Source organism: Pseudophryne corroboree, chromosome 11 (genome assembly GCF_028390025.1).
Source record: "Pseudophryne corroboree isolate aPseCor3 chromosome 11, aPseCor3.hap2, whole genome shotgun sequence".
Taxonomy (NCBI): Eukaryota; Metazoa; Chordata; class Amphibia; order Anura; family Myobatrachidae; genus Pseudophryne; species Pseudophryne corroboree.
Window position 1 is genome coordinate 200236521 of NC_086454.1, and position 17895 is coordinate 200254415.

Here is a 17895-nt window from a genome sequence, read left to right on the forward strand (position 1 = left end):
CCACGGCCCCGAGACTATTCACCAAGGTAATGGCGGAAATGATGGTGCTCCTGCGGAAGCAAGGTGTCACTATTATCACGTACTTGGTCGATCTCCTCATAAAAGCGAGATCAAGAGAGCAGTTGCTGAACAGCGTATTACTTTCTCTGGAAGTGTAACGGCAACATGGCTGGATTCTATGTATTCCAAAGTCGCAGTTGGTTCCTACAGCTCATCTGCCTCTTCTAGGCATGATCCTAGACACAGACCAGAAAAGGGTTTATCTCCCGATAGAGAGAGCTCAGGAGCTCGTGACACTGGTCAGGAATCTATTAAAACCAAAACAGGTGTCAGTGCATCACTGCACTCGAGTCCTGGGAAGGATGGTGGCATCATACGAGGCCATTCCCTTCGGCAGGTTCCATGCGAGGACCTTCCAATGGGACTTACTGGACAAGTGGTCCGGATCACATCTTCAGATGCATCGGTTAATCACCCTATCCCCCAGGGCCAGGATGTCTCTCCTGTGGTGGCTGCAGAGTGCTCACCTTCTCGAAGGTCGCAGATTCGGCATTCAGGACTGGGTCCTGGTGACCACGGATGCAAGCCTCCGAGGGTGGGGGGCAGTCACACAGGGAAGAAATTTCCAAGGGCGGTGGTCAAGGCAGGAGACTTGCCTTCACATCAATATCCTGGAATTAAGGGCCATATGCAACGCCCTAAGTCAAGCGGAGAACCTGCTTCGCGACAAATCGGTGCTGATTCAATCAGACAACATCACAGCAGTAGCTCATGTAAACCGCCAAGGCGGCACAAGGAGCAGAGTGGCGATGGCGGAGGCCACCAGAATACTTCGCTGGGCGGAGGATCACGTAAGAGCACTGTCAGCAGTGTTCATTCCGGGAGTTGACAACTGGGAAGCAGACTTCCTCAGCTGGCACGACCTCCACCCGGGAGAGTGGGGACTTCGACGTGTGTGGTAGAACCCACAACTCACCGATAGAAGAAAATTCCTTTGTTTGGAGCACTCTTTTAAGTAATATGTATGTGATGATGAAATGTTTATTCAGTATTAAAACGTAACCTTTATTTTTCAAGTTTAGACTATAAAATACATGGGGTAATACAATTCAATTAATCTTTAAAGAATTGCCCTAGAAAAAATAATGTTGGACATAGAATTTGTCCTTGTGGCAAAAATTTATCAAAAAATCATATGTAATCATAAAACTTGAGCCTATAATTCATAGACAGCTCAAAAGACAGTCATCTGTCTAAATTCCAGCAGGCAGCATACATATTAAATTGTAGATCATCTGATCCTGTGGCTGAAGAAAATCTGCACATGAAATTAACATACCCTCCTAAATCCCAATTTAAATAAAAATATAATAATTACATCCACATGACTCCTCTGTTTGTCTCCAATGAGAATAATATTAATAATAATATAAATTCAAATAATGAGTGGCTACCCAGCCATATGGCTAAGTATGTCATGAACAATGCAATTCATAATGAACATAACAGGGTATTCTTTAGGCAGAGCAATATGAGGATAACATTGTAGCAACCTAAAAGTGTGTATCTAAATGATGGTGACACTAGATACCTAGTGATACCACATAGGGTTGTAACCATCAACATTATTATTTTTAAATGAACACAGATTGTGCAGAAAAATAGAATTAGTGGGTACTCTAGTTCACTAATCCCATCTGCTGTCTGACCTCATCTGAGAGCGGAGGACAGATGAGAGTGGGAAGGTGAGCTGTGTCCAGAAAAGTTAGAGATGGACAAAAACCTAAATTCCTCACGTGGTGTTAGGTGAACCTTGATGCCAAACCGGCATTGCAGGGTCCAAATGCGCCACTGGAAAAAGGATATATGTACATATGGAATATAGAAGAGAAGGAGAAGAGAAAAGAATGTTGTAGAGAAAAAAACCTCAAATCAGCCTCGTTGTTCTTGGCTGAATGGGATACCAATTAAGTGCACACAGTTCACCTGTTGAAACAAATAAGGTGAAATTGATTAGAAATTATATTAGAAATAGTTATTGGAAATAGTTTGATTATGTTCCCCAACACAATTTCTCTTATATGGCAATATCTACTGAATATTTACCATCACAGAGGGTACAAATCCCATTAATTTATGGACAATGGGGTATGAGTAACTAAATCGTAAACAGTTAGAAAAGAAAACAGTAGGCACTCCAGTCCGAAAATCCCTTCTGCTATCTGACCTCATCAGAGAGCGGAGGACAGATGAGAGTGAGACCACGGGCTGTGCCGTTGAAAGCAAGGAGAGAAGACAGACAGCTGCTCGTGGTCCCGTTAGTGGTGTTAGGCGAACCCTGATGCCACCGGCCTCGCAGGATTCGGATGCGCCACCGGGGCCGGAGCCTCCGTCCAAACTAGAAAGAAGAAAGGAAGAGGAGAAATACCGTTCGGCCAATTCCAGCTGTTCTGTACCGCTTCAGCCGCTGTATGCTCGCGCTGCTGGTCACGGCTCCCCCTGCAGTGTGGAGTCCCTGAGACCGTTTTGGACGTACGTTTCACCACGTGGGCTTGCTTCATCAAGAAGTCTTCACGCAGATTGCAAGGTGGTGGAACTGCCACAGGTGGACATGATGGCATCCCGCCTCAACAAAAAGCTACAGAGATATTGCGCCAGGTCAAGAGACCCTCAGGCGATAGCTGTAGACGCACTAGTGACACCGTGGGTGTTCCAGTCGGTTTATGTGTTTCCTCCTCTTCTTCTCATACCAAAGGTGCTGAGAATCATAAGAAAAGGAGGAGTGAGAACAATACTCATTGTTCCGAATTGGCCAAGAAGGACTTGGTATCCAGATCTGCAAGAAATGCTCACAGAGGACCCATGGCCTCTGCCTCTCAGACAGGACTTGTTGCAGCAGGGGCCCTGTCTGTTCCAAGACTTACCGCGGCTGCGTTGAATGGCGGTTGAATGCCGGATCCTAGCAGAAAAAGGCATTCCGGATGAGGTCATTCCTACGCTGATAAAGGCTAGGAAGGATGTGACAGCTAAACATTATCACCGTATATGGCGAAAATATGTTGCTTGGTGTGAGGCCAGGAATGCCCCTACGGAGGAATTCCAGCTGGGCCGTTTCCTTCACTTCCTACAGTCGGGAGTGACATTGGGCCTGAAATTGGGTTCCATTAGGGTCCAGATTTCGGCCCTATCCATTTTCTTTCAAAAAGAACTGACTTCTCTTCCTGAAGTCCAGACGTTTGTATAGGGAATGCTGCATATTCAGCCCCCTTTTGTGCCTCCAGTGGCACCATGGGATCTTAACGTGGTGTTGAGTTTCCTGAAGTCACACTGGTTTGAGCCACTTAAAACCGTGGAGTTAAAATTTCTCAGGTGGAAAGTGGTCATGCTATTAGCCTTGGCTTCAGCTAGGCGTGTGTCAGAATTAGTGGCTTTGTCACATAAAAGCCCCTATCTGGTGTTCCATATGGACAGAGCGGAATTGCGGACCCGTCCACAATTCCTGCCTAAAGTGGTGTCATCTTTTCATATGAACCAACCCATTGTGGTGCCGGTGGCTACTCGTGACTTGGAGGATTCCGAGTTACTGGATGTGGTCAGGGTTTTGAAGGTTGATGTAGCCAGAACGGCTAGAATCAGGAAAACTGAGTCACTGTTTATCCTGTATGCAGCCAACAAGTTGGGTGCTCCTGCTTCAAAGCAAACTATTGCTCGCTGGATCTGTAACACGATTCAGCAGGCTCATTCTGCGGCTGGATTGCCGCTGCCAAAAATCAGTAAACGCCCACTCCACAAGGAAGGTGGGTTCTTCTTGGGCGGCTGCCCGAGGGGTCTCGGCATTACAGCTTTGCCGAGCAGCTACTTGGTCAGGTTCAAACACTTTTGCAAAGTTCTACAAGTTTGATACCCTGGCTGAGGAGGACCTTGTGTTTGCTCATTCGGTGCTGCAGAGTCATCCGCACTCTCCCGCCCGTTTGGGAGCTTTGGTATAATCCCCATGGTCCTTACGGAGTCCCCAGCATCCACTAGGACGTTAGAGAAAATAAGATTTTACTTACCGGTAAATCTATTTCTCGTAGTCCGTAGTGGATGCTGGGCGCCCGTCCCAAGTGCGGACTTCTTCTGCAATACTTGTATATAGTTATTGCTTAAATAAGGGTTTTATTATGGTTGCATCAGGCTTGCTCTGATGCTCTGTTGTTGTTCATACTGTTAACTGGGTAAGTTTATCACAAGTTATACGGTGTGATTGGTGTGGCTGGTATGAGTCTTGCCCTGGATTCCAAAATCCTTTCCTTGTACTGTCACCTCTTCCGGGCACAGTTCTCTAACTGAGGTCTGGAGGAGGGACATAGAGGGAGGAGCCAGTGCACACCAGTATTCAAATGCTTTCTTAAAGTGCCCTGTCTTTTGCGGAGCCCGTCTACTCCCCATGGTCCTTACGGAGTCCCCAGCATCCACTACGGACTACGAGAAATAGATTTACCGGTAAGTAAAATCTTATTTTAACAGTGGGAAGTGTTAGGTTAATAAGTGAACAAATGTAGAATTTCCAAAACATGATCAAAATTACTTACTAGGAGGTATACTGTTGCGTCACCATATAACATATTTTATAATACAGGTTGAGTATCCCATATCCAAAATGCTTGGGACCAGAAGTATTTTGGATATCGGATTTTTCCGTATTTTGGAATAATTGCATACCATAATGAGATATCATGGTGATGGGACCCAAGTCTAAGCACAGAATGCATTTATGTTTCATATACACCTTATACACACAGTCTGAAGGTAATTTTAGCCAATATTTTTAATAACTTTGTGCATTAAACAAAGTGTGGGTACATTCATACAATTCATTTATGCTTCATATATACCTTATACACACAGCCTGAAGGTCATTAATACAATATTTTTAATAACTTTGTGTATTAAACAAAGTTTGTGTACAATGAGCCATCAGAAAACAAAGGTTTCACTATCTCACTCTCACTGAAAAAATTCCGTATTTCGGAATATTTGGATATGGGATACTCAACCTGTACTCCAATGTTTTCTACTGTATAGTTATAGTATTGTATATACAGTAAAGTATGCTTAAAGTATTTTGCCATTGTTTTAGATGCAATTTTTGCAGCAGACAAAACCCATCTTCTTAGTTTTGAAAATATACATGGCATTTTCTTAAGTAATTCTCATGATTTAAAAAGCACACCTAAAACCTCCCAAAAAATGTGGCTTTGTAATGAAGTAAATTTCACTTGACATCTTTCAGGCCTTCACCTCATGCAGGGGGAGATGTACAGTATTATTAGGGTACATATTGTGCCACTGATGCTGCTCCTTCTTGGCGTCTTACTGAGGCGAAGCAGGAACCAGTAACACCAGATGTATAAGCATCTCGGCCTCCCCTCCAGCGATCTGACCTGTAGGGCATCATCCTACTGCTGATGGCTATGTCATGAGCACATGCAAAAAAGAGCTCATGCTAAGACGGAAGCCGCCACTGTTACTAATTAGGCACTACTGCAAACAGTACATATACCGACCAACCTTTTGACCCTGTCGACTTTTTGACCTTGCCGACCTAATGCATGTCTACCATTAGTGGTCGACCTATTGACTGTAGACCTTTTTAGTGTAGATCTACAGTAATAATCCACACCCCTAAGAATGTATGGCAGCAAATATGGGGCCTGAGTCTACGTTGCACATAGAGGGTCATTCAGGTGCGGTTGTTCCTCCTACTCCTGTTGCAATGATTTGTCGTATGCAATTGTGATTATATGCTAATATGGGCAGAAGCTAAACTGTGCAAAAGGATGCCCACTGCGCTTGCATCTTTGGCGTGCGGCGACGCATGATTGCAGAAACATGGCTAACATCTTAGCACATTGGGTTGCCACGGAGAGCCTAAGAACATCTGAAGACATACAGGCTTACCTGCTCTCCCAGGATGCACAGGCCACTCCAGTAGCAAGTGCAAGTGCTGCTATTATATGCATACCCAGAAAATATCGCCCGAACTGACATGACGTGTCTGCATTCGCATGGCCACTCCCCATTACCACCCCCAAACGCTGACTTCCTGTAACTCACTTTGCAACTAAAATCATGCTGTTATCGCAATTGTGAGTCACTCACTGTGCGTGCACACTGAGGTGCATGCGTAGTACGAAAACATCAATTGATATGCGTACAGCTGCCACTTTGCATCCACACCTGAATGACTCCCATAATGCCTGTGTTCTCAGAGTTGAGTATTTTTTTTTTTACTACTGCGCATGATAGAAAAACTCTAAAATCTTGTACAGCACATATATTACAATGCATGAGGCGCAGATGCAATTGAGACGCATGGTATCAGGAATGTGATGGAAATGTGCTGGGTGTTCTTGGGCGGTGACTGGAGGTGACTATGTAGATGCACAAAAAAAATTCCGTACCCTCAAGGGTTCTGGTACAGAGGTACTGTAAATAACCGTATAAAGGATATTGTTCTTTACAGGTGGACTACTGCCCAGCATGACAGGCAGGGCAAAATGGCACTTGGAGGACCACAAGTGCAATCATGCATGTGCATCAAGGGCCCTCTGGCACCTGTAGCCCACTTATAGTATAATGGAAAACCTTTGTGGGGACTCCGCCACCCAGGACCATTCTGCATATTAGTATGAATCCATCAGAGGGCCTTGTTCAGGTTTGTTAGCAAAACACAAAATTACACTAATGGGCTAAACCATGTTGCACTGCAGGTGAGGCAGAAGTAACATGTGCAGAGAGAGAGAGTTAGAATTGGGTGGGTTATATTGTTTCTGTGCATGGAAAATATTGTCTTCTTTATTTTTACACTGCAATTTAGATTTCAGTTTTGAACACACCCCACCCAAATCTAAGTCACTGCCACCCCTGCAGTGCAACATGGTTTTGCCCATTAGTTTGGTTTTGTGGTTTGCTAACAAACTTGAATAACCCCCAGAGTCTTGATTTTAACCATGGCTGATTTAAAATCACCTAGCACTAAGATGAGTACTGTTGGGTGATCTGGTTAGAACATATGGGCAATGCTAACCAGAGTAACACTCTTATACTTAACAGATATCCATTTCTCCCAACACCACATTACAGGGTGGTCTATCTGGAGCTCCCATGTAATAAACCCATATAAATCTGGTCCAGACTAAGACCACTGTAGGTTATATACTGTATGTGACTTTTTTTAGGGACTTTCAGTCCAAAAGACTAGCAGTGAAAATTATATTTTGTGCAGTTCTTCACTCATGTTTTAATAACTTATTTTTCACTTTTCATTTTAAACCAAGACTACAAATATGCAAACATAGTTGCAGTCAGATAACATGGAACTAAGTTAAAAAACGTGAAATCGGAAGCAGTAATTTAATTGTAACCATCCTATGATTGAACTTGGAGTTCCTGGAATTTAATTAGAAAGACAAGCCTGGCAGAAATGATAAAGTTGTAAGATATGGCAGATTGCCGTTGCCACTCAAAACTGAATAGGAAAATGATTTATTTTGAATATATCGTTATTTAATATTGGCACTTGATAACTGAAGCCTGCTGTTTGATACTTTTCTTTGGCAAATGTTCATTGGCAAATGCTGGAACCTAGGATTGATCACATTTTCAATGATCTTTCACAGAGAAATGATGTGAGTGAATGCACTAAACTGATAGTAGCGTTAAATTAAATATTTTCTCTTGTCCATGTCAATTCTATATATTAGGTTTCTCTGGACCAATATCGATCAGAAGAAGAAATTTACCAGCTGTCTCTGCAAAGAGAACCAAGGGCACGTTCATCGGTAAAACTGCTGTCATATAGAAAACTGCCTTTTGGTGGAAGTGTGCATACTCTTTCTGTCTGCTGGGGGTGGGTCTGTAAAGTATGGCGGGGCAGAATGCAAGGATTAGACCATGGAGGGATCAAGAATGAAATAATAACAATATAGGCCCTCATTCCGAGTTGATCGCTCGGTATTTTTCATCGCATCGCAGTGAAATTCCGCTTAGTACGCATGCGCAATATTCGCACTGCGACTGCGCCAAGTAATTTTACAATGGAGATAGTATTTTTACTCACGGCTTTTTCATCGCTCCGGCGATCGTAATGTGATTGACAGGAAATGGGTGTTACTGGGCGGAAACAGGCCGTTTTATGGGCGTGCGGGAAAAAACGCTACCGTTTCCGGAAAAAACGCAGGAGTGGCCGGGGAAACGGGGGAGTGTCTGGGCGAACGCTGGGTGTGTTTGTGACGTCAAAACAGGAACGACAAGCACTGAACTGATCGCACAGGCAGAGTAAGTCTGAAGCTACTCTGAAACTGCTAAGTAGTTAGTAATCGCAATATTGCGAATACATCGGTCGCAATTTTAAGAAGCTAAGATTCACTCCCAGTAGGCGGCGGCTTAGCGTGTGTAACTCTGCTAAAATCGCATTGCGAGCGATCAACTCGGAATGAGGGCCATAGAGTAGTAAATACTGTTGGATTCCACTTTGTTTTCGCAAAACACAGCCTGTGTGTCCATGTGTACAGCGTGACTGACTGTGCGTGCATCACTCTATGTATCTAAACTTTAGAATATGATATACAATACTCTGCAAAATTTTTATGCAATTGTGGAAAAAATGCTGCAAAGTAAGAATGCTTTCAAAGATAGAAGTGTTAATAGTTCATTTTTATCAATTAACAAAATGCAACGTGAATGAACAGAAGAGCAATCTGAATCAAATCAATATTTGGTGTGACCACCCTTTGCATTAAAAACTGCATCAATTATTCTAAGTACACTTGCACACCGTTTTTGAAGGAACTCGGCAGGGAGTTGCTTCAGACATCTTGGAGAACTAACCACAGATCTTCTGTGGATGTAGGCTTGCTCAAATCCTTCTGTCTCTTCATGTAATTCCAGACAGACTCAATAATGTTGAGTTCAGGGCTCTGTGGGGGCCACATCATTAGTTACAGGAGTCCTTGTTCTTCTTTATACTGAAGCTAGTTATTAATGACATCGACTGTATGTTTGGCGTTGCTGTCCTGCTGCATATTAAGTTTGGAGTCAGTCAGATGCCTCACTGATGGTATTGCATGATGGATAAGTACCGCTTTCACTTTGCACTTTTTTTTTTTTAAATCATTTTACTGTGCAGTATTTTTTCCACACCGGCATAAAACTTTTGCACAGTTCTGTATGTATAAGGAACTCTGCTGTAAGATGCAGCTAATAGCCTTTTTATTGGAAAACAACGAATAAAAGGACCTGTCATATGCCCGGTCACCTCAGTCTACCCGCTGTTCCGCCCCCGCTCTTATCCACCTGGCACTCCACTCTCTTCTGCTCTTACCCCCCCCCCCCACCCCCTCAGTCCTGCCTCGCCCACTCTCTGCTGCCTGCCCCCTGCCTTGTCCTGACCCCCCTTCCTCTCTGTCTCACCAGGGCCCTTGCTCTGTCCCACCCTGCCTCTCACTCCTGCTCCGTCCCTTGTATTCATACTACCCATTCCCAGCGGGTCCCACTCTGTTCCATTTATGATATGGTCTGTCCTGTCGCATTAGCAGTGGGAGGCGTTGGAGGGGCAATCTACACATAATTATCGTACAGTTATACCTAACAATAGTCATTCACACTTTTCCACCAATTATTTTTTAGCTACCTCTTTATCATGTGTTCACCAAACCTTTTAGATTGTAAGCTTATTTGGGAGAGGATCGCTTTACTTTCTGTGTTATGTCACTGTATATTGGGTGTCATTCCGAGTTGATTGCTCGCTGACGATTTTCGCAGCGCAGGGATCAGGTGAAAAAACTGTATTTCTGCTCATGTGTATGCCCCGCAATGCGCACGCGCGATGTACGGGTACAAAGCCCTTTGTGGTTGTGCTCAGGTTCTAGCAAAGTTTTTCTTTGCACTGGCGGCCGCTAGAAGATTGACAGGAAGGGGGCGTTACTGGGTGTCAACTGACCGTTTTCAGGGAGTGTTTGTAAAAATGCAGGCGTGTCTGAAAAAACGCAGTCGTGGCTGGGCGTTCGCTGGGCAGGTGTATGACGTCAAATCCGGACACGAATAGGCTGAAGTGATCGCAAGCGCTGAGTAGGTTCAGAGCACAAACTGTTTTTGCAGAGCTCGGCTGCACATGCGTTCGCACTTCTGCTAAGCTAAAATGCACTCCCCAGTGGGCGGCAGCATAGCGTTTGCACTTCTGCTAAAAACTGCTAGCGAGCGATCAACTCTGAATGACCCTCATAATCTGTGTCGTGTCATGATCCCCTCAATGTACAATGCTAGATACAGAGAAAGTCAATAATATAATGCACCAAGATATGAAACCATACAACAGATATACACAAATTTACTTTGTGCACACAAACCAATATGCAAGCATCAGATTTGACCACTAGACTAGAGTAGTAGGGGTACATTTACGAAATGTCGACCCAAAAAGACTTTTAGTAAATATAACCTGTAGAATCTCTGTAGAAAGGATAACTGAGATATCCTGCAGATAATGTAGAGGACAAAGAAAAGAAAATGTAAACCATGAAATAAATATAGTAGGGCTGATTCATATGTGAATGCAAGTCATCCGTAATTGTTCCTGCATTGCTTGCACAGAAATAAATGCACATTGGGCGTAATTCCGAGTTGGTCGCATGCTGCAACTTTTTGCAGCCCGTGCGATCAGATAGACGCCGCCTATGGGGGAGTGTATTTTAGCTAAGCAAGTGTGCGGTCGCATGTGCAGGGGAGCGGGGCAAAAAAGTTGTGTAGTTTCTGAGTAGCTCTGTACTTACTCAGCCACTGCGATCACATCAGCCTGTCAGGTCCCGGAATTGATGTCAGACACCCGCCCTGCAAACGCCTCAATACGCCTGCGTTTTCCTCACCATTCCCAGAAAACGGTCAGTTGCCACCCAGATCTGCCTCCCTGCTGTAAATCTTCTTGCGCTTGCCGCTGCGATCGCTTCCTTCGCTGTTCTTGTTGCTGCCTGGCGATGGCCGTCACCGGGCAGTGACTCGCCTGTGCATTGCCGCCTGCGCACATGCGCAGTTGTGACCCATTCGCATGGCTGCGAAAAACTGCAGCGTGCGAACGGTTCAGAATGACCCCCATAGTCGCTCATATGCATAGTTGTATGCACCTATCCGAGCAGATCAGCCCCTTGCTGAAAACTTGGTTTGATGTTGGTAATCATCGGCAATGCACACTACCACCAACAACACCATACTTGGTGCAAGTGATACTGTACATCTGAAAACAGGCATACTTACTGGTGCACAGCTTGGTTTGATGTTGGTCATCATCGGCAATGCACATTACCACCAACCCCATACTTGGTGCAAGTGATACTGTACATCTGAAAACAAGCATACTTACTGGTGCGCAGCTTGGTTTGATGTTGGTCATCATCGGCAATGCACACTACTACCAACCACATACTTGGTGCAAGTGATATTGTACATACTTACTGGTGCGCAGCCTGAAATTCTGTCTACACACCCTCATTGATCTTAGCCTACATGAAAAAGCCCTGTCACAACCCAGTTACACAGCTTCGGATACAAGTGGAAATGTGTATGGCTCTGACACCCGAATTTGCTTGCGTTTTGTTTCCAGAGCATGCACAGTGCAAATCCCGCAAGGTGTGCTCCGCAAACAGATGTTTTTCAACTCTGCATCAACCCCAATGTCACTAATGATGGAAAATTCTTGATTTTCATAACTGTGCATCTTAAACTACTTTTTTGTGTCTTCTTCAGCAAGCTGCTGTCAAATCACCTCCCTCTCCAACACTTCCCATGGAGGAATGGGCTTCCCTCAAAGCAAAACCAGACCAAGCCTTATTATGTCAACACATAGAGAAAATGGTTGAGGTAAGGCCATCATTTCGGCATGGAGAAAGCATCTATATGCTCTTGCATGAGGTGATTTGTGTGTCAAGTTGGGTTTTATCCTGATTCACATGAGAGAGAAATAGATAGAAGCTTCCCACTGCCGTGGAGGAGGAGGTGCAGTGGTTAATGAGCCATGCGCAATGGGTGGTTCTTTTTAAAGCTCAGCTAATGATTCAAGTTCAACGTGTGGGCAAAATGTTGAATTATTAACTTAAGTCCAATAAATACTTTTCTTATTTTCTTTAGAAAAGAGAGCCAAATGTAAGATCGCACAATAATGGTTAATTCCCAGTATTAGAACAATAAATATCTTGAAATTGACAAATTATTATTGTTATATTTATAAGGTATACAGTATTTCAGTCTTCAATACATAATTCTCCAGGCATGTACACCATTTGTCTACACAAATAAATGTTCCTTTGTTTTTTTAATTAATTTACCTATATTAAAGTTTTAATTATCTTTTGAATCTGGAATGTAGAAAAAAAAGAATTTTTAGTATCATGTACCATTAAATCTGTTTCTGTGAAACCATCTGGGGGACTCTGACAACAATGAGATGTGGAGGGTGCGAACAGGAGCTTGGACATTTGTCTAAACTTGTTTGCTGTTACCAGTGGCGCAGAGAGGGGGGGGTGGGGAGGGTACTCTTTACCCGGGCCTGTTGAAGGGGGCCAGGGGCCCGCTGCCCCCTCTCCCTTTGCAAAGCGGAGAAGGAGAAGAAACATAGTATCAAGTTGAATTGGTGTCTGCAAGCCGAAACACACCTAAAAGTAATTATCTGTTGAAGTGTGTGATTCTTGTCAATATAATTGTGTTCTGCACTGGTATAATGGATTTTATTTTGGATTGAATAAAAATAAAGTTTTTTAAATATATATACAGCTTGCTAGCGCTTTCTATTCTTGTTTTTTTGTTGTATTTCTAAAAAGGGCTGAGTATTCCCTGTTTACTGGAAAGCTGCAGCAATTCTGTTAAGAATGCTGGGTATTTAATTGGCACCAGGAAATTTCTTCTTCTTTTGTCAGGGAGAGGGAGAACTGACTACCACCACAGCAACATCTCTCCCTAGCCCAGCACACGCTGCTCAGTGCTGTGTGCAGAGCTGGAGAGAAAGACAGCTACAGTGACAGTCAATCCTCTCTCTCCCTGTGTGGGGATCGGCGATCACACCTGCACCCTGCTGCCCTGTACACTGGCTTCCCCCTGTGCTGTACGCACGGAATCCTGTACATCATTTTTATTTTTTTAAAGGAGGGGGTCTGGTAACGCCTCCCTAATTGGCCACGCCCCCTTCTTGTACCAGGGCCCGGCAACCCTGTCAGCACCTTTGGCTGTTACACCCTCCCCTCTACAGTATATCTCATGAGCTCCAAAGGAGAAGTTCCTTAGGAAAAAACTGCTACGTAAGCTTTTCAGATAAACACTCTTGTACAATAAATGTATAATACAGTTGTTTATCAGGTCAAATAGGTCCCAGTTATTAGATGAATATTACACCATGTGAATGATTTATAGCAGGGGTGGGCAATTATTTCAGCTGGGGGGCCGCTTAACACTTCCAGCGAATATTCGAGGGCCACACAAAAAATACTCAAAAAGAGTCCCCTTTTTACACATTACGGCAGACAGTGTGCCCTTCTTTTTACACATTACGGCAGATAGCGTCCCCCTTTTTACACATTACGGAAGACAGCGTCCCCTTATTACACATTACAGCAGACAGCGTCCCCTTTTCTTTATCATCCACTAGGGGTCACTGGAGTACTCTTGGGATATGGACGGGCGTAGCCGAACAAAGGCACTGAATATTCAAATTTAGGACTCTCCCCCCCCTCCATATCCCCAAGTACCTCAGTGTACTTTGCCAGTGTTTTTTCGGTGCTCACAGATGAACATCGGCTTGTGGCAATGGCCACTTTTCAGATTTTTATTTTTATTTTTATTTTTAATTTTTACACTTCCCGTCTCAGTTTATGGAAAAACATGGGTCCGGGATGGTGCCGCTGCAAGGCAGCGGATGGCGTGTCGGTCCTCACAAAGAGCACCCTCACAGCCACAGGCGCTATAGGCAAGCGCATGGCGTGTCGGTCCTCACAAAGAGCACCCTCACAGCCACAGGCAGCCACTGTCTCCTGCAAACTGAACGGAGCTTACAGAAAGAAGCTCCGTCACAGCCAGGATAAGACAAAGAGCTGGAAGGATCTACAGCTGCAAGGAGCTTACAGAAGCTCCGTCACAGCCAAGATGAGGCTGAAACGGAGCTTGCAGAGAGAAGAGAAGGCGGCACAAGGTATGAGTGTCAGGGCGGTCAGCTCACGCTGCCGCCCTGCTGTGTGTGAGTGTTATACTGTAGAAATGCCATAGCCGCTGAGCACGTGAGTGTTATACTGTAGAAAGAGCACGCCGCTGAAGGTCTTGCTGAACGATGCGCAGAGCGGCCGCACGTCACTCAGACGTTGGCCGCTCTCACTGCGCTGATGGCCCGGTACGAGAATCTCCGTGCGCTGTACTAAGCAGAGCGGCCGCACGTCACTCAGACGCCGGCCGCTCTCACTGCTCTGAGGGCACGGCACCGCTACACGCCACCGACATTCTCCTGGGCTGAACTAAGCAGAGCGGCCGCACGTCACTCAGACGCCGGCCGCTCTCACTGCTCTGATGCGGCACCGTTACACGCCGCCGACATTCTCCGGGCGCTCAACTAAGCAGAGCGGCCGCACGTCACTCAGACGTCGGCCGCTCTCACTGCTCTGATGGCCCGGCACCGCTACGCCGCCGAGACGCTCCTCTACTAAAGAGAGCGGCCGCACGTCACTAAAGGACGCAGGCCACTCTTCCAGAGAGACACCGCAGACACAGGGAGACTGTGTACTGCTGTAGGAAGCAGCTGCCGGACGGCTCCCCGGCGCTAGATTCAGGCTCTCCTGCTCTCCCTGCTCCCGATCTCCGTACGCTGCAGGTAAGGGATGCAAGGGGGGGGGGGGGAATAATACCCATAGCAGCAGCAAAGGCTGCAGGGGTTCAAAATACACAAGCAGCGCAGCACGTTAAACAATGTACACTGTGTACTGTGATGTTTCAGCACGTTTTATATATATATACATATAATGAAGCTTTTGCTGGCGAAACTGTCTATAATATCAGTATGAACTGTGATTATATGTGTAAACACTTTGTATATATATATAATATATATATGAGGCTTTGGCTGGCAATAGGTTATCAGTGGCATAACCTATTGCACGTTTAACCATGTTTTCTGTTATTTTTGGTTACAGTTGCAAGATAAATACACTGCAGGCAGTGCTCATATTATTTGAATAAATGCATATATTTTACTGTATCCTACACCTGGGCAAAGTAACTGTATAATAGGCTATTAAGCCTATATTAAAACTGCAGCAGGTAACCTGTACTGTGATTTTCTGGGAAAGCATGGCATGACGGCCATTTTAATCATTGCTGGTTTTCCAGTTATAATTCCAGACCATACACCACTACTCCACAAGGAGGCGCAGGGGTGTTAGTGGGAATTTTTTAGTTCAAGATAATTCTAGAACATTCCTGCCCTACATCTTTAAGCCACCAGAAGGCGCAGGGGTGTTAGTAGGAATTTGGTTCGGGTTTCATGCCCATGTGAACTGCTTTTCACATAAAGACTTTAGTTTCCTAATAAATATGCTGTTCAGCAATAACATATATATATAGATATATATGCCATATAATAATGTTATTAAGTCGTGCAAGTGTCTGTCTGTTGCCTATTATGATGTCTGTCTACATAGCGAATAAGGCTCTAGTGCAGACTAAAAATGTTAACATTGGCAATTCAAATTAAAACAGCGGTAATCGGAGTCTCAGAATAACTCCGCCAGCGCTAACAAAAGACAATCTTTCCAAAGTGACAATTTTCCTTTGGGTACCAGAGTGTTTATTTCACTAGTCTTATAATTTAATGCACGATTCTATGTCAAATCTCACACCGATAACTACAAGTGAGAAGGGTACATTAGTCCAGCATTCAGATAGTGCGGGGTTTTGGACAACCATACATAATCGTTTCCAAAAGGACGCGATCCGCCATTGGTATATGCGTTTCTGTCAAACATTATAAAAACCACAGATACATTTGGGTCACTAGAATCTATGTATGAAACCATGCCGATCACGGTTAAAAGAAGCTGCAGAGTATATCTGTAAAGCTTTTGCTAACGCCGGTTATTTTCAATGTCGCTAGTTAAGCGCGACAAGGCCAGAGCTTGTTTGCTCCTAAATTGGATATATGTGTAACGACATTTTATCCCTTTACGATATTCTGCCATTAGCGCATACAATATACTTGTAACGGCGTTTTATTCCTTTATAAAAATCACTCACGCCTTGTAACGACAGGACGTTACAGTCAGCAAGCCAGTGGTTTGATGACCTCTTTTTCAATTGTGGAAGTGCGTCTTTTCAGGTTACATTTGCGAGGTTTCATGACTTCAACTCATATATGTCTCAGCTATTTACAGCTTAGAGTACAAAACTGCTTCTGGCGAACGGTTTGGCAGGTTGTCATTTAGTCTTTGCTGGTTTATAAACCAGGCAATAGTACGCCAACAGAGTCAAAATTACTTATTCCCGTCTGTTTGAGCAAAATCAAACAGCTCCGTTGCAATATCAATCAGCAAGTCATTTACTACAGTTAGAAAATGGATTTTCTGCAGTTAGTTTTTGCTTATTGCAGCCACAAAATTGTATAATTGCATTTGATCTTCACAATGCGTATTTACCCAGTCCGGTTTCTTCATCACAGGTTCTAGCGTTTGCAAATCGCCACAACCATTAACCATTTCATTTATACCGTTGCTTATCGCTTCCGGTATTTACCAAAGTGATGTTGGAATAATCGCTCATCTCACATAAGAACTATGTATCAACAAAGTTCCTCTATCTTGCGCTACTAAGGTATACTGCGGTAGCAGATTAAGTTCGAAAACAATCACATCTAAGTCGGTCTAAACGATGTCAATTCCTAGGTAAGATTATAAATAAGGTAAATCAAAGACTTTTACCTACTACACCAGCAAGAACAAAGGTACACGCACAGCGGTACATTGGTGTATTCACTTATTAAGAATAAAGATGTGTTTTCAACGCAAAGGTTCTAAAACACGACAGATTGCTGTCAATAAATGTCCTAGAACTCTGTGCATTTTACAATGCAATAAATGATTCGTTTTCAGTCTGACCAGGGATAGACTCTGGGTTCTCTTCAGAACGAATAAATCTTTCGCTTTTTACTAAAGATTTCTGTGGACAGGAACAACCGTGAGTTTCATGTAATTTTGTTTTTTCATGCCTGGCTCACGCTGCCCTTAAGCAGTCAAACAAAGCAACGGCAGTTGCATACACAACAACCAGTGAAAACCAAGAAGCCGCATGGCAATGCGGCAGGTAACTCAAATCTTCAATGGCTCAGAACGCCATTATGTGAAAATGTCAAGACATCAATCCGTGAGTGGACATTTGTTAGACAAAAGATCTCACCCGTCAGGGTTTGGATCTTGAAAACTGGACATTAAATCCAGAGGTGTTTCATATGTGAGTCCACAGAAAGCGGTTACCCCAAGTATACATAATGGCATCTCGCCACAATTACAAAAGCTCAGTATGTGTACATCACATTCATGGGGTCATTCAGCATCGTGTATCTGGCTCCACCATTTTCCGCTTCTCTCTTCGTTGCCAAAACGGATCAGAAGACAGTTCGTCACAGTCATACTGGTGGTATCTCATGGGTTTCGGAGAAGTTTGCTTCTCGAATTTTCAAGTAATACTTGCACACGATCTTGGCCCGCTCATAATACGGCCAACCTGTTACATCACGGAACGTTCTTTTACCCATAGTTACCTATGTACCTATTATCTATGTACCGCAGCTGCGGTTGACGGGGTGAGAGTTCAGACCGCTCTCTTAAAAAATAGAGA

General features: G+C 44.2%; 1 protein-coding gene and 1 non-coding gene across 7 annotated transcripts in view; both read left to right on the forward strand.

Annotated features, from left to right (window-relative positions):
• The window catches only part of RASGRP2 (RAS guanyl releasing protein 2), a 432595-nt gene that overhangs the window by 265525 nt on the left and 149175 nt on the right, over nucleotides 1-17895 (forward strand). For all 6 annotated transcript variants that reach the window (XM_063945210.1, XM_063945215.1, XM_063945211.1 and 3 more), the window contains 2 exons: nucleotides 7749-7826; nucleotides 11782-11895. In XM_063945210.1, the coding sequence (XP_063801280.1) occupies nucleotides 7749-7826; nucleotides 11782-11895 (192 nt within the window). The remainder of the gene's footprint in view (nucleotides 1-7748; nucleotides 7827-11781; nucleotides 11896-17895) is intronic.
• On the forward strand, nucleotides 17164-17279 carry LOC134971067 (U5 spliceosomal RNA). The gene has a single exon (XR_010190214.1). It is a non-coding gene; the product is annotated as a U5 spliceosomal RNA (small nuclear RNA).